The sequence below is a fragment of the Ictidomys tridecemlineatus genome, chromosome 1 (assembly GCF_052094955.1).
Source record: "Ictidomys tridecemlineatus isolate mIctTri1 chromosome 1, mIctTri1.hap1, whole genome shotgun sequence".
NCBI classification, from domain to species: domain Eukaryota; kingdom Metazoa; phylum Chordata; class Mammalia; order Rodentia; family Sciuridae; genus Ictidomys; species Ictidomys tridecemlineatus.
In genome coordinates, this window is record NC_135477.1 from 188,443,705 (window position 1) to 188,461,406 (window position 17,702).

The 17,702-nt window shown below is 44.5% G+C and overlaps 2 protein-coding genes across 2 annotated transcripts; both read right to left on the minus strand.

The window, feature by feature from the left end:
• Window positions 1-7,759: 7,759 nt before the first annotated feature.
• On the minus strand, window positions 7,760-8,722 carry LOC101971767 (olfactory receptor 2T29). Its single transcript, XM_005341434.5, has one exon. The coding sequence runs from the start codon at window positions 8,720-8,722 to the stop codon at window positions 7,760-7,762; it is 963 nt and encodes a 320-aa protein (XP_005341491.2).
• Window positions 8,723-16,481: 7,759 nt separating this feature from the next.
• Window positions 16,482-17,444, minus strand: LOC144366679 (olfactory receptor 2T29-like). Its single transcript, XM_078021310.1, has one exon. The coding sequence runs from the start codon at window positions 17,442-17,444 to the stop codon at window positions 16,482-16,484; it is 963 nt and encodes a 320-aa protein (XP_077877436.1).
• Between the last annotated feature and the right edge of the window lie 258 nt (window positions 17,445-17,702).

Here is a 17,702-nt window from a genome sequence, read left to right on the forward strand (position 1 = left end):
GTTGGAAAATTTCCCCTGGGGTTTTACCTTCTGGAGGTATTTTAAGTCATATGTAATCGTCAATGGCATGGGCAGTAGTGAGCGAGTGCACTGCCTGTAATCCCAGCAACTACAGAGGCTAAGGCTGGAGGATGGAAAGTTCCAGGACTTAGAGAGCCCCTAAACAGCTTCGTGAGACCCTGTCTCAAAATGAAAAAAATAAAAAAGGGCTAGAGAGTGGCTCAGTGGTTAAGTGGCCCTGGCTTTAGTCCCTGGTACTAATAAATAAAGGGAATACAAGAGGGAAGATGGTTCTTTGGGATTTAGGACACTCGGGTGTAAGTCTAGCTCACTGTTGAAAGAGAAGAGGAACATCATCTTCTGAGAACCTTCCGGGCTCATTCATAGGTGGTAAGAAGAGCCACTGGGCAGTTTCCTCCAGTGGTCATTGTCTGCACCACAATTACTAGGTGCTCATTATTTCCTGTAAAAATTCAGCATTTAATTTTTGTTTGTAGCACATGAGTGAAAATGATCTGATAAGTTACAGCTGATGTATGAAAGTAAAGGGCACTGCCCAGAGGGCACATGAACACACTGTGGGAGGGGTCTCAAAACATTGGAGAAACATGCAAACCTGGGATGGGGAGATAGCAAATCACATTTCAAGTACATTAAGTGATCGCCAGTTAACCTGCCCAGGTGATAGAGGTCAGCTGAGTTCCTCTCCATCCCCCACTGATGCTGCAATTGAGGACAGAAGGCCTGTGGCAGGGACTGGGAAATGGCTCAGTGGTGGGGTGCTCGCCTAGTATACCTGGGTTCCCTTTCAGCACCTCCTGAAAAACATGTGGCAGGCCATGAGAAGTGCATCATGTGCCTATACAAAGAGTTCACTCTGGGGGAAAAGGGGTGACTTTGCTCAGTTTCCAGTGTCCAGGTGGAAATGCTGTCATAAGAACTTAACCAAGGGCATAGCTAGAAGCACACTGGTCAGGCTCTCTGTGAAAGGTAACGATTCACATGCCTGTCAGTTCATCATTCTCTAAGCTCTGCATTGATACCTCTGGTTACTGGAGAAATGCCAAGGGGAGTATAGAGAGCAAGGTTTATTTCAAGGACAGAAACAGACTTCTCCCTGGAGGGAGAAGGGGGATATAGATGGTATCCAAAGAAGTGGGAGTGTCCTGCCCCTTTGTACATCTTAGATTTTCTCTGCTCTCGTGCCTTCCTTCCTCCTTATCTCTCACCAGCCTGTCTATGACCAGTGTCCAGGGTGAGCCAAATGATGAGGGCCAGTTGGGCAAGGGGAGGGCCAAATGGTGGAATGATCTAGCATTAAGGTAACAGCCAACTCTTAGGATTCCCTGCAAGGAACAGCCACTCCTGGGACAGGTTACCTTGGCAACAGGTTGGAGCAGGAACAGAGGGAAGGGCCTTGGAAAGAGGAGGGGGAAAAGGCAGCATTTGATTCACTTTCCAACTAGCCCCAACTTTCCTGATCGAACCCAATTATTTATTATCTATATTGACTGCCTTTTGTCCTCCAGCTTCATGATTATGAGTTCTCATTTGCAGGCAGGTGCAGTACAGTGTGTATCAAGCAAGGGACTTCTCTGGGGTGACGTGTGTGTGTGTGTGGGGGGGACACACACCTTGCTGCCTTTAAAGGACCTTGAATGATAGAACCATGTGTGCAGATGTAGCTCCCTGAGTCAGGCATTTATTCACATTATTCCTTATGGCTGTGAGCAAGACAAAGCACCTGCACTCAGGAAATTTTGTTATAGTAAAAACTATGAAAAGAGAGCAACCCAAACAGGAAAGCAAGGGGAGTAATTAGTACCCCAGTCAGTTTGTGTGTGGGAGTGTCCCAAGAAAGCAGGAAGCTAAAACTCCCAATCTCAGTGTTATGTTCTGACAAAAGAAAATTTAAAGACAGACATCAAAAGTCATGCAGGAGAACTTTATTATAGGTGACAGTAAAACAAAAGTGAAGCTTGAGCCGAGAGCACTCTCAAGGGAGAGAGTGGGCTGTCTCCAATCAGAGAATGACAGAGAAGACAATGCTGTCCCCAATTTCACTAGTGTTTGATGTTCAATAGGAGAGCTGGGGGCCCTCTTCTGTACTCTTTGCCAGTCCGGTGTTCAACTCTTCCTTCATGTTGGGAGATGGAGTTATGGATCTTACTCGGTCCTCTCTGGAACTGTCATAGTGGCCATTCTTTTTAGGGAGGTTTCATCTACAAGTCAATCCCATGTTAATGTGGGTACTGGGGTCAATAGCTGGTCAGAAGTTATCTTAGTGTGCCTGCGCTACTAATGGAATCTTCAATCCCAGAAAATTGAAGACACTTATGGCCATAATTCCTAGCTTCACATCAACCTCAGTGGACCCTGTCAATAATTAGTCTCATTAATCCTTTTCTCTTTTCGTGTCTTACAAAGAGCTCTCTTGCTTTGTTTGTTTTCTACAGATAAACTGCCACCATTTGATATCTTAAGATAGTTTAAAGTAGGACCTGAGGCAAGTTAAATAACACTTTGTGACCTTACCATGCATCTCACTGCCTACTGCTAGCTCCTACCTAACAGTAGCCGTGAAGACAGCTGAACATATCTGTGCCCTGAACCCAGCATGGCCACCCTTGAGTGGATTCCTAATAGACACCTGTGCATGATGTTCACCAAAGGATGTATAATAGCCCGCCAAATATGGAAGCTGCCTAGAGCCCAGGGAGAGTGAAATGGACAATTGCACATATTAGGTCCTTAGGGCAAAGTAACTCCATTATGAAAATCAGCACCTGTTCACAAAGGCATGACCTTTTCGTTAGGCCTGCCCCCAAAGAGTTTCTAACGATCAAAACCACAATAAAGATGCCAAGTAACAATTAACAATCACAGAACCAGAGAGGTTATTTTTTATTACTCCATATACATGAATATATACTTAGGAAGTTTGTTCTAGCAGACTGTTGTGCCTTGCAAAGGGCAGTCTGGGAGATATCCTCTGTCAATAAACCTTTGCTTGACTCAGAGATGTGTCTCTCATAGATATTTGCACCTGCTACCATAGCAACGCGTGGGACATGTTTACATAATACGCAGAAATGTTCTAATACTGCCTGCAATCACAGGGATTAGTCTCATGAACGCTAGGTGAACTTCAGTCACAGACAATACATCTGTTTTAAAGAGAGCTAACAAAATTGCCCACATTTTAGGAGGGTCAGCAGTTGGAGAGCACATAGGCAGGCATCTGGTGGGAACTGTTAATTTCTGTTCCTTAATGGGAAAGCTGATTTCACACTAAGAGTTCGGTTTCGGAAAAGTGATCAAGTTCAAACTTTTTATATGTTTAATACTTTTTGTATTACATTGTACTTCCCACAATGGGGCAGTGGGAACTACATAATTAGGCCAGTATCCTCCCCAGCACTTTCCCCTCCTGGCACCCTTCCACCTGGTCCCTTTCCCCTACTGAACGCCTTTTGATTTTCATGAGATCTTTACTCCCACTTTCTATTTCTCTTTCCTCTCTAGCTGCTGCATATGAAAGAAAACACACCACTCTTGACCTTCTGTATTTAGCTTATTTATCTTAACATAATGCTCTCAAGTTCCATCCATTTTTCTGCAAATGGCACAACTGTATGCTTTTCTATGACTGACTAGAACCTCTGGGTATATATAGCACATTTTCTTGAGCCTCTCAGCCACTGACAAACACCTAGGCAGGTTCTATATTTTGATTATTGTAAATTGTGCTGTTAAAACGTGGGTATGCATGTCTCAGTAGAGCATGCCAAATTTAATTATCCTCTCTAGGATAATGCTGAGAAGTAGCATACTTTGGTCATGTGGTGACACCCTTCCTAGTCTTGTGAGGCACCTCTATGCTGGTTTTCATATTGCTTAAGAGTGTCTTGCATTTTAAAGGCATTTTGTTCTCCAGCCCTCATGGGCCATTCAGGACCAGCATTCTGGCAGACACTGCTGGAGCAGATGCAGGGTATCTTCCAATTTGCTGCACCTTAGCCTATGTAAGACATCTGAAGTGCTGGTGTGTGCCCAACTGTGGAGAACTGGCTGTGTCCTCTTCTGGTTACTGCTGAAGTATAGAACAGGACTTTTCAGGCCTAAATCTGGGTTACTTCATTTTGCAAAGCAGTTAGCCATGAGCAATTCTATTTTTAGTTTAAGAATGACTCCACACCTTATTTGTACAAGCAAGCAGTCACCACCTGCCTGGCACAGCCATGAGACACAAACTGATAAAGAAACCATGCTAATAAGAATGATCACCCATGCACCACTTGTGAATTCATCATAAGCAAGGGATGCATGGGCGTGTCAGACTCATATCAGGAAACCCAGGCCAGGAGCTTTTCAAAACATCAGACCACCAAATGAAGTAGCCCCTCACTTGAGGCTTGTAAAAGGAGGAACATCCCAAGACTAGGCAGGGAAGCACCCTGACCGGTCACTTGGTTGCTCCTCAGGAGCCTTGCCCAGAACATTTGCCACAAGACAGACCTCTGGATCTCTGCTTCAGCACAGCATGGTTTCTCCTGCCCGTGTGACCACATACAACCCACTCCAAGCTGACATCTCCAGGGGCCCTGTGGAACCTCTGCCCTCTGAACCCTGGCCTAGAATAAGCTCTGGGCTTCACAGCTCTGTGCCTGAACAAGTTCTTGGCTAGTTCCTAATCTTACCTGACCACCTGTGGTGACTCTTTGCATCTGTATCTGCCCTCTGCCTTTGCTCTCAGCTCAGCCTCCTGGACCCCTGTGGCCACCTTAACCCTCTCTTATAATTTCTGTCACCTCTGTTTATCATTGTGTGAAGTGTGATGAGTGACTTCAATGTTCCAGACATTAGTAGTTAAGACTGGAATTAAAGAGCTCAGAATTGCCCAGCTTGTGACTACCAGGTGACCCATGAGTATCCAGTGACCTACTACTGCCCAAAGTGGGTAGCCTGTGAATTGATAGTTATTCAGTAAATTCTGACACTGTGGAGAGACTCGAATGTGTTTGTTAAGGGCACAGCTTTCTCATGACACCAACCCATTTGTTCTTTCAGGTTCAGGGAACAAAATGTCACAATTCTTGGTCTTTCTTCACATCTTTGTCTTTTTATACAAAATTTACCCAGAGTGGCTGCATCCCAATATGCTGTCCTTGCCCAACTTTTCTTCATTCAGAAGTAACCCTTGACTTGTTGGTTAGTAGTATGATATCATCTCTTACTGAATGAACCTGAGGAGCAGAGAAGGCCATCCCTGTTGCCATCCCTAGGTCGGATCCACTCCTCATGGCACAACTGCATGACAGCTGCTGTCACGTTATTCCTGTTGCTAAAACACATTTTTATCATTGGTGGCCAACCCATTTGACAGAGATATGCCTTTTCTGCAATCCTGTCACTGAAATGAAGAAAGACATGCTATGATCTAATAAAAACTGACAGGTCATCCCACACTATCTCTGAACATATCCAAGAGGTGCATATGTAATTACCTAAGAGAAAAATCATGAGAATTTATGAAATTTTTTAAAAGGGAATTTTAATACTGCTATATGTTTCCCTCTCCAATTCCAGGAATTTATTGACCCTCTGCAGTTACTCATAAACATGAAGGATCAGTAACACTGTAGAGAAATAAATGCAAGGCTAGAAGACCTGGCTGGCCCAGGGCTTCTTCTTGTGAGAGGAGGCTTAATATCCCCTCAGGGAGGCTGCCAAGGCCGTGGCTGAACAACTTCTGGACAGCAGCTAGGCTGTCCCTCTGTGCTGTGGCCAGTACCCAGCCACAAAATTTCAGAGACTCCAAGTGTCAGCTGGAAAGACCCCATCGAGGACCCAAAGCCCAGCGTGCTGAGCAGCATCCACAGGGGTCCTCCCTCAGCTCTGGCCCCAGGCTGTCCTGTGGGAACTAGGAGCCTAGTGCCTGGAACAGCCCATGCTAAGGCCTAAGCTCCCTTTGCAGCACAGGTCTGACTGCAGAACAGTGGACCTGACCTCAAGGGAAGTGACCAGATTGCCCTGCTAACCTCTGATGCCCCAAATTTTCTCACCACTGTGGAGGAATAACAGCATCTCAAAAGTCCAATGTGTCCAGAGACCTCAGCTCCATATTCCTTTCATACCAATTTCTCAAAGAGGCGTCTGCACTGGCCCTAATACTGTGGTCATGTTAATGGCAGAGAGCAATCAAGGGCAGATAAGCAGCACAGCAGGGACCAGGCCTCAGCCTTGGGGCTCCAGCGTGGACCCCAACTCGGGACAGGTTTTGCTGACTTCCACTTCCAGGGAGCCGAAACCCAAAATGCACAAAATGCAGTAGCCATTCTGACTCAACAGGCACACTCCTGAAACCCAGCACAAAATCACGGATATGGAAAACCAACTTCTGTAAGCAGGATTCAGGGAATCAAAAGGAAGCAAGCAAAAATACACAACAGCAGGTAGCTGTCTTCAGGGGTGCCACTAGAAGGGACCTGGAGAAGACAACGCTGGACTGCCTGGAGCAGGGGCGTGTCACCCCCCAGCGAGATGAACAACCTGCCCTTTGGTAGGGAGGCACCGCATGTAGGTGCATTTAAAACGCAGGGAAGCTCTCCTTGCAGAAAGCCAGTGTGCACCCTAGGTCTCCCAGGGTTGCAGGTTAAACCCTTTTCCTCAACTCCCCAGGAACCCTCCTGCCTAGGTCGGCTGTCCTGAGGGTAAATGCCAGTACTGTGGCCAGGAGGATGTACTCTTTCTGCTATAAATGTCTGTTATTTAAACCAAAGGGAAGATGCACCCTTCAGAGCTCACCTGCAGGGACCCACCTCCTCCAACCAAACCCCACCTTCCTACACTTAACTCCCAGTCAGTCCATTCACAGTAAGATGGACTGACAGAGTTACACCACCCATAGCCCAGTCATTTCCCTCCTGAATACCCCTACATTGGCACAGGAGCTCTGAGGACACCTCACATTCAAACCACATCCTTTAATACGCTCCATGTTTTAAGAGCCACTTCAGATGCATTTCAGGTAGGGAACCTACCCCAAACTCTCCTTCCACCCAGGACTGGCATTCCCCCCGTGGTCATCCATGTGGTCTTGATTCTTCATCACACAACTCGATCCTAATGATCTCAGACAGCATCATCCACTGGATGCCTTCATGATTGGACCTTGAGAACATTCCCCAAGGAAAGTGGAGAAACAGCTGCACTGTCTCAATAAAGATTAGACACAATGATAAGAGCATGGTCTCCCAGATACTATGTCACACTGCCCCCAAGCAGAAAGTAGAAATTTGCGTTTTTATAAAAAGAAAGAAAGAGCCTGTTATTTAACTCTTTATTCATACATCATTTCAACTTTGCAGATAATTAGCAAGAAAAATAATAATACAAATAATTCAAATGAAACCTAAACCTAGACTAACCTCTGATTAACCCTGCACCTTTTTTTATATCCTCTCTCTCCACTATACCAGAACACCTCATGACCATTTCCTCTAAATATCCACTATGTATTTTGTAATGATATGAATATTTTCCCCTAGAAGGAGAAAGTTCTTGTCAACTTAGGTATATAAGGTGGATCCAGGGGAGCTGCATGAGGACCCTGAATGAACAAGCAGTGGACAGAGGAGGCTCACCCCTGAGAGGAGCATAGGGGTGCAGCACTGTGGAATAGGAGCCCAGGAGATGGCACCAGGAGATCTTCATCATCTGACATGGAGAGAAGGAGAAACCATGAAACCCAAATCCCCTACTTTACTGTTTCCTGAAAGACAGGTCCCACACTCAACATTTTCCTCAGAGCCCCAGTGACATCCTTGTTCCTGAAACTGTAGATTAAGGGGTTCAGCACAGGGGTGAGAATGGTATAAAACACAGACACCACCATGTCCTTCTGAGGGGTGTGGTAGGAGCTGGGGAGCATGTAGGTGTAGACGGCAGCGCCATAGAAGAGTGTGACCACCATCATGTGTGAGGAGCAGGTGGCCAGGGCCTTCCTCCTGCCCTCTGCTGAGTTCATCCTGTGGATGGTGAGGAGGATGCAGGAATAGGAGCCTGAAATGACTGTCACAGGGATGAGGAGCATGAGGACACAGCACAGGTACATGAGTGTCTCATAGAGCGAGGTGTCTGAGCAGGAGAGCTTCATCACAGCAGGGACTTCACAGAAGAAGTGCTGGATCTTCTGGGATCTGCAGAATGGGAAGGTCATGGTGACAGGTGTCAGCATAAAGCCATCCACTGATCCCAGGAACCAGCAGCCAGATGCCAGAAGAAGACACACCCTGTGGTTCATGAGCATAGGATAATGGAGCGGATAGCAGATGGCCATGTAGCGGTCATAGGCCATGGCTGCCAGAAGGAAATATTCTGAACCACCAAGTGTCAAGTAGAGGAACATTTGCATCCCACATTCTGGGATTGAGATGGTACTCACATCCAGCACCTGGTCCAGAAGCATCTTTGGCACAGTGATGGAAATGTACATCATGTCCATGAGGGACAGCTGGCTGATGAAGAAGTACATGGGGGTGTGGAGTTTGGCACTGGAGTGTATCAGGATGATCAGGACAGCATTTCCAGACAAGGCCATCAGGAAAATCAGAAAAATGACCACACAAAGCAGAGCTGGGTGTTGGGATTGCCTGAAGAGTCCCACCAGGATGAAATCTGCCCACCCTGTGTGGCTGGACATCCAGGTGGTGATGTCCATGAGGTTCCACCTTGGCCACCAAGAAAGCTTTGAGTTAATGTTGTACAGAGGGCTGAAGTGACTTCTTAGCTGCCACACACCTGTGCACCAGTCTGATTGTGCCAACCAGAGGACATACCAGAGCCTGCAGATCCTAGGAGTTCAGATGACCTGTAGTAAATAATATATTTTAAAAAGTATCTAAAAGCTCACTTGTGGGTGAAGTGAGTTGGTAACTTGTAGTGAGGTTGCAACAGTTCAGGTTCATGAGCTTCCTGAAAAAAGGAGTTTGTCAATGACAAGCGCATATTTTTAGAATTATTGCTCAAAAAAGTAGGGGACATTTGAAAACAAGGGGAATCACTAATTCCTGAGTTTAAATTATTCAAGTGTGAAATAAGTGTTAATATTTCTGGTTTAACAATCTGGTTTTAGCTGGCATCTAAGGACTCTCAGATCTATATGGTATATTCGAAATGTTTAACAAGTTGCTGAGACATAATTCATGAAATGCACATTTAACATTTGAACCCCCAAGCCTATAGGACCAGGATATGTGGGAGGTTCTGTGAGTCTGGGATGACTCTGCTGTTCTCTCCAGCACACTGCCGTCTTCACACAGGACCAAATCTTTTGAGACCTGAGGGGCACCCACCCATAAAGATCCAAGGTCATGACTGGTTTTAAACCTTGACTCTTGCTACCTCTGACCTCCCCTTTCTTGTCCACTCTGCCCGAGAGATGATGAGAATGACACCTGACACCAGGTGTGGTGAGGATGAAGTGAGAAAAACAAATGAAAGTTCCCTGAATTCTGACTTTGACAAATGAAGAAACAGGCGTGCTATTGATTGACATCTGCACTACCCACTCTTCAGGACCTGTCCTAGACCTGGCTGTCACTGCTATTGTACAATGAGATACCATCCTTCATTTCTCCAATTTGGGTACCTATTTATGTATCCAATACTTGATTTTTAAGATTTCATGAGAAAAGACCTGCAAGTAAATCTTACAATCAAGTTTAAAGAAAAGTATTTGGAGTTGACAACTTTTATGTTGTGTTATTTATTTTATATAAAATAAAGAAGTTTTAAATATATATTTAAATAAATGTAAATATGAACAACTGTCTGAGATAGTTATTGGTATGACCTTCACTATGCACAGCTTCCTGGAAAAGCTCTTATGAAAAATCAGCCCAGCCAGGGCTCCTCCTGGTCCATCTTCAAGCTCTGCCATTTGCACTCAATCTCAGGTGCAGAACAAGCATTCGGGGATCACTGCTATACATCAGAAAGGCTTTGGCTGTTTTGCCAACACCATCTGCTTTATTGACAGTCACAATCAGTTTCAGGAACACTGAGAGACAGAGAGTTAACAGAACCGCATGGAGAGGTCTCAGGGGCAGCTCACTGTTGCCTGCTTTGTCTTGATGCTCAGCACCTCTGTGTAGACGCTGAACACAAGTCAAGGGCTTGTTAACCTTGTCTGCACTTCTAGAGGTCATTTTCAATCTCTACAGGAGAAAACAGCATCCATAATATTTGAGGCAGGATTTTTATATAGTGACAAAATAAGTAAAAAGGGCAATGAACATAAAATGTGCCCCACCTTTCTTAAGGAAATCAATAGTGGCTTCTTCCACATTTTCTATTAAGGAGATTAAACCTTTCCAATCTTCTGCCTCTGAAAGCTTAACTGTTAAATTTGATTCTCTATCAGCCTAAGGGTCTGATGTCTCTTCTCTCTAGAAAGACTAACAGTAGCTAGAATACAAAGGTGTTTTTTTAAGAAAGGAAAGTTGAAGCACATTTTCTCCCTTGTAGTATTTCCTAAATCATATGTGATAGTTCACTTTTGACAGCCCTTGCTGGGAGGCACTGAAGCAGTGGACACACTACATGGCTTCTGATGCTATAGCCCTAGGGTCCAGCATGACTGAGACAACTGCAGAGGTGGACAGCAAGAGAGGTGCAGGCACAGGGACAGAGATGGTAGGTGGGTAGGGGGTAGTAGGTGGATGATAGACAGAGGAGAGAGACATAATAGACAGATAGACTTCCTGTCCATGAAATCCTAACCTGTTGGCAGATGAAGGCTGAGCTCTTTGGAGAATTTGAGATCTTTCTCATGAACTGAAATCACACCTTCTGTCCCATCAACCTCTGTGGACAAAGTGGAGCAAGGAATGGACACAAACAGCTGCAGTGAAGACAGGGACAGAATTTTCTGAGAGGACAGAGGACAGAGGGGGCAGTGAGGGAGAGGCTCTGACACTATTCTGGAGCTCAGAACCCCGAGAACAAACAGGACCAGGGACCCAGTCTGCTCCATATCCTGGGCCTTTCTGACCTGCTCTCTTACTTTTCTATAGGCACCTGCATACATTTCATGAGAACAGCCTGATGCACTTTTAACTTGGGGAATTGGTGACAATTTTTGTAGACAAACACAGAGCCTCCTTATTAGCCAGCAGCACCCAGGAATTGCTGACCACTCTCTGCCTTCCCCAGAGCCTCTGAGGTCCTACTCTTCTTATTTCCTCCTAGTACAGACTGACAATCCAGGGTCTCAGGGTCTCTGCCTAACATCACACAAGTGATTCGAGGGAGGGCCGTATCCCACCCCAGGGTACAGCAGAGCACCTCACTGCCTCAGTGTCCTTGGAAAGCAGTGTTCTCCCTCTGCCATGGACAGCTCAGGTCTGGTCCACCACTGTGTGTGTCATCAGGGAAAAATGAACATGCTCAGGACACTTGCTTCCAGCATTGCTGTGACCTCAGGAGTCAACTCCATGTGAAGCAAGGACAGCCTTTCTCCCTCTGCAAAGTTGCAGGCTAGGGACAACTAATGCAGCTTTCTACCATCTGAAGCATAAGAAGGAGTATATACTCCTATGTCCAAAAATAATCCAAAATAAAAACATATTTCTTAAGATGTTGCAGCAAATAAATTCTGTATGAAAATTCGAAGATGAGAACACATTTCTATTTGTCAGAAAAACAGGTGATAGAGAAAGATGAGGAAATGCCATGAGGACCTAACAGAGCACCTCAACAGCAGGTCAGCAAGCCCAGCACAGCCATGGCCCTGGGCTCCAGGGCCACCTGCCTGGCTCAACTCACCTCAGAGGAGGCTGTGCCTCACCCAGATGGCCAGGGAGTGTGGCCTGGATAAGTCACCAGGAAGAGGAGGGTGGCGTCACCCCTGGTTTAAGATGCTCACAAGGGACTGGATGAGACATGTCTGTTCACAGATCCTCTGGGGCCTGGAGGACACTGCAGTCAGAGCTAAGGAAGCAGCAGAGCTCTCTGGGGCACAGCTCTGGGTCATCCTCATCCTGTCCTGTCTCCCTCTTTGTTCAACTCCAGAATTCACCGATGTTAACAATCCTCTCCATTCTCACCCTGTCTACAACACCTGACCAGTGACATGTAGGAGGAGTTAGTCTGATTGGTTTATCAAACACACCGTGTGTGTGTGTGTGTGTGTGTGTGTGTGTGTGTGTGTGTGTGTGAAAAGCATCACCTCCTCAGTGTCCTGGAAGCCTGGAAAGAGTCCTCCTCACAGGTCCACCTCACTGTCTTACCTGTCTGCTTGTGCTCCTTGTTTCCTGTCATTCACTGGCCATCTAGGCCATTGTAAGTTAGAATTTAATTTTAAAGTATTTGTTTTTATTTCAACTACTGACATGAAAATTACTGAGAAGTCTCAAAGCACAAACTGTTTCATTGAAAATTTAAATCGTTACTGTAATATATTTACCCAGATAAAAATCATGCTTTAAATGTTAAGAGTGGAGGTGTAGCTCAGGGATTATGGCTCCTGCTGAGCATGCATGAAGCCCTGAGTTCAATAACTAGCTCTTCAGTAAAATGAAGTAAATCCTATCCTGCCTACAAACTACAAGTGCTTCAAATATCTGTTCAGTGTACACCTGTTGTAGCAGCTACAGTGAAATAGAGGAAGACAGAAGCAAGATCCTTCAACATCTATTTTTAATAGTTCCTTCTCAAAATTTGCAGTGAAATTCTTCTCAACTATTTTTTTAATCTATGTCTGAAACAATGCTTATCATTCACCCTGACATGGAGGTCTTGTGACAACCTGGGTCCACATACACACACACTGTTGGCCAGGCTGCCTCCTGAGCTGTACCTACCTGTGACCTGCAGGGCTTCTGCCTGTAGATGGCTCATCCTGCCTCTTTGCCCCTTGGTTTCCTGTAACACTGTGGGATTCAGCCCTGGAGTCCTGTCAAGTGTAGGAGAAACTAAGAAGCTAGGACTTCTCTCCCTGTCTGGAGATGGTCTGTTGCAGCTGAAGCACCTGGGCAAAACAGGAACCCTGTTGGCTCCAGACTCCAGCATCCAGAAGGCATTTTGTGTTCCAGCAGCACTGCAGGACATGGGCACCTGGGTCTGTATGGCGTAGTGCCTGTGGCTGGGCATACAGTCTCCACACTCAGTAGAGAGCACACAGCAGATGCAGAGGGAGGATTGGGGTTCTTAGCTGACAGGCTCCCTTCTGCTCCACCAGCCTCACTTAGGTCATGGCCACTTTGTAGCCAAATCCTTGCATGAAGTCTCTTCAGCTTGAAATTTGGGATGTTTCTTTTATTAAACTGATTTAATGTGGTTACTATGTATCAGGTGATTTAAACAGGAATGTAGTCCTTTCCTAAAGGTGCAGTTTTCCCATGCTCAAATCCATCAATTATAAACTGAGCTGAAATAAAAATGCTTATGCAGAAATCACTATCTTGAAGACATCAACCAGTTGCAGAGTTTATTTTGTAAAGTAATTCCCTCCAGGGAATAGTCATCCAAACATTTAGATATATAGCAATAAGTTGCTTTCTGTTAACCACCAAATCATGCTACAACATCCATCTGGAATATGGTATTTCTACACCAGCCTGGAATATGGTATTTTTTCACCTTAGTCAATTTGTTAGAGTTATCATATTTGACTTGCATTTTTTGCTTACTAATATATGTATATGATTTTCATGTTTTTCCATGTAACTACTGCTTTATGGAATGACTATGTTCTTTGCACATTTTTTTCTAGTGAAATCTTTTCTTCATAACTATACAGTGATATACAATGCTTTATATATTCAAATCAGTAACTGAGCAGTATGGACTACAACATTTAATTTCAGTGGTTATTTTCATTAGAATTTTCTAAAGAATTGTATTTATTTTGACAAATTGAATTATTCCTTTCAATGTGTTTCTGATGGGAAAATCTTTACACATTTTGGGATCTTCTAAACCATCCCCTTTCAAATTTCTATTGAATGAGGTTGAGTTTTTTTTTTTTTGTTTGCTTGTTTTGTTTTTTGCTTTGTACAGTTAACTGCTGAGACACCAATAATTTATTTGGGTTGCACTTTGCTGGGGACTGTTGGCATGGCCCCTTTCACATAGCTATGAACTTCCAAAGTTTTTTTTATAACTCATTCATTCAAAAAAATTTGGTCAATAACTTATAGCTATTTATTCCAATAGAGTGTATTCCAGCCACTAGATTTGGTTTACTTAGTGAAAAGAAGACTATGCTCGCCCATCCAATAGCAAATTCAGGCAATAGGCTGAGGGATATGTAATGTAATTTCAGGGGTTCATAACTACAGTAAATGGCATTGTTTACAGAAATAAAAAGTAGTGTCCTAAAAACTATAGGGATGCCCTGAATTCTCCAAATAACCAAAGCAGCCTTGATGAGAAGAACAGGGCTGGAGCCTCCAGAATGCTCTATTTCAAGTGATTTTTACTACAATAATAAAATCACAGCACTGTCCTAAGTACAGAAGTGTGTATCAATAAAACTAAGAGCCCCCAAACACACCCACTCATGGTAGGCTATCAGTCATTGATGAGGGTCCCATGGATGAGGAGTGGAATAGAAGAGTCTGTTCAGTGAATGGCTCAGCAGAAGCTGCACATCTTCCTCAGGAGAACAGAACTAAGTCCTTATTCCACAAACACAATTTAAATCAAGTAGAATAATGCTTAGGTGTAAAACATGAAATTTTAATCTCTAAATAAATAAATAAATAAATAACAACAGGAAACAGTCCTTCACATTGGTCTTGACAATGATATTCTGGACAACACCAGAAAACACAATCTGCAACATGTAAAAATTAAAATGAGTGAATATAAGATGCTAGAAAGTTTCTGCACAGCAAAGAAAGACATCAACCAGTTGCACAGACAGCCTACCCAACAGAAAACAATATTGACCAACTGTATACCACATGAGGGGTTAAAATACACACTACAAGAGCAACTCAAGCAACATGACAGCAAAAATCAAATAATTCAATTTAAAAATAGGCATTTTCTGAATTAGACAGACAAGTGGCCAAAGGTTTATGGAAAGCTGCTGAGCATCTTGGATCATCAGGAAGAGGAGTTTAAAACCAGCTTGAGATACCAGTTCACATGAAGTCAGGTTGTAGAACATGTGGAGAACACAGAACGCTTGCACCCTGTGGAGGAATCGTATATACTGGCAGCTACAATTGAAAGCAGCATGATCCCTCAACATCTACTAAAATGGGACTGCTAAGGGACTTGGTGACCCCATTTCTGGGTCTGTATCCAAAGGTAGTGAAATAAGCTCCTCAAGAACATGTTCTCCGTGTTTATTGTGCTGGTGCCCAGAAGAGGCAAGACATGGAAGCCAACTTCTTGTCGGCAGAGGTGGATAGATGAGGAAGACGTGGCATGTAGCTATCTATATCTACAGGCATATAGACATATAGAATGGGTGCCACTCAGTCCGCAGAAGGAGATACTGCCACTGAGATCCCATGGGTGGAGAACTCCAGGCCAAGTAAATGAAGGCAGACACAGAAAGACCAGCTGTGCATGGCCTCAGGTCTACGTGGAATCTAAGTAGGAGGGACTACTTAAGATGCAGAGAGTAGGTGGTGGTCGCCAAGGGCTTGGGTGGTAGGGACAGGTTGACAGGGAGGACAAGTTTTCAATTACAATGCAAATACATTTGGAATTTTAAAACATAGCACAACGACTTTGGTTAAGAGTACCATGTGGTATGTGTGAAATTTTTCATGAGAGTACATTTTAACTGTGTTCAGTGCAAAGAAAAAAGAGAGCAAATCTGATAGTAAAGTTGTGAGGTGATGAATGTGTTAGTTCACTCACTCTAGTAATCACATTCAGCATATCGAATGCTACAACTTTACATTGTATACCTACATATATACAAGTTTTTCTCTTCATTCATTCCTCTCTATATTTGATAAGAATCAGTGGACTATAGCTAAACAGAATGAATCTTTGGTTATTTAACTCTTATATGGTTATATAACTATTTATTTATACAACATTTCAAATTTTCAGAGAACTAGCAGGATATAGATTACTTCTATGAATTCCCATGTACCCTTAACTTCTACACACCTATGAGGAACCCTATAACTCCTTTGGCTTCACAAAACTTTTTCCTGTTTGCACCTCATCAGATGAACACTCATGACCACATCCTCTAAATATCAACAATGTGTTTCCTAATAATATGATTTTTCCCCTAGAAGGAGAAAGTCCTTGTCAACTTAGGTATATAAGGTGGATCCAGGGGAGCTACATGAGGATCCTGAATGTACAAGCAGTGAACAAGGAGGCTCACCCCTGAGAGGAGCATAGGGGTGCAGCACTGTGGAGTAGGAGCCCAGGAGATGGCACCAGGAGATCTTCATCATCTGATGTGGAGAGAGGAGAAACCATGGAACCCAAATCCCCTACTTTACTGTTTCCTGAAAGACAGGTCCCACACTCAACATTTTCCTCAGAGCCCCAGTGACATCTTTGTTCCTGAAACTGTAGATTAAGGAGTTCAGCACAGGGGTGAGAATGGTGTAAAACACAGACACCACCATGTCCTTCTGAGGGGTGTGGTAGGAGCTGGGGAGCATGTAGGTGTAGACGGCAGCACCATAGAAGAGTGTGACCACCATCATGTGTGAGGAGCAGGTGGCCAGGGCCTTCCTCCTGCCCTCTGCTGAGTTCATCCTGTGGATGGTGAGGAGGATGCAGGAATAGGAGCCTGAAATGACTGTCACAGGGATGAGGAGCATGAGGACACAGCACAGGTATATGAGCGTCTCATAGAGCGAGATGTCTGAGCAGGAGAGCTTCATCACAGCAGGGACTTCACAGAAGAAGTGCTGGATCTTCTGGGATCTGCAGAATGGGAAGGTCATGGTGACAGGAGTCAGCATGAAGCCATCCACTGATCCCAGGAACCAGCAACCAGATGCCAGGAGGAGACACACTCTATGATTAATGAGGACTGGATAGCGAAGTGGATGGCAGATGGCCACATAGTGGTCATAGGCCATGGCTGCCAGAAGGAAAAACTCAGAACCTACTAGTGTCAAGTAGAGGAACATCTGTATCCCACATTCAGAGACTGAGTTGGTACTCACACCTAGCACCTCGTCCAGGAGCATCTTGGTCACAGTGATAGAGATGTACATCATGTCCATGAGGGACAGCAGGTTGATGAAGAAATACATGAGGGTGTGGAGTTTGGCACTGGAGTCTATCAGAATGATCAGGACAGCATTTCCAGACAAGGCCATCAGGAAAATCAGAAAAATGACCACACAAAGCAGAGCTGGGTGTTGAGATTGCCTGAAGAGTTCCACCAGGATGAAATCTGCCCACCCTGTGTGGTTGGTCATCCAGGTGGTGATGTCCATGAGGCTCCACCTTGGCCACCAAGAAAGCTTTGAGTTAATGTTGTACAGAGGGCTGAAGTGACTTCTTAGCTGCCACACACCTGTGCACCAGCCTGATTGTGCCAACCAGAGGATGTTCCAGAGGATGTAGATCCTAGGAATTCAGATGACCTGTAGTAAACAATATTTTTAAAAAAGTATATGAAAGCTCACCTGTGGGTGAAGTGAGTTGATAACTTGTAGTGAGGTTGCAACAGTTCAAGTTCATGAGCTTCCTGA

What these genes read in the sequence shown, in the direction of transcription:
- LOC101971767 (XM_005341434.5), bottom strand. Translation starts at nt 8,722, where the DNA reads ATGGACATCACCACCTGGATGTCCAGCCACACAGGGTGGGCAGATTTC.
- LOC144366679 (XM_078021310.1), bottom strand. Translation starts at nt 17,444, where the DNA reads ATGGACATCACCACCTGGATGACCAACCACACAGGGTGGGCAGATTTC.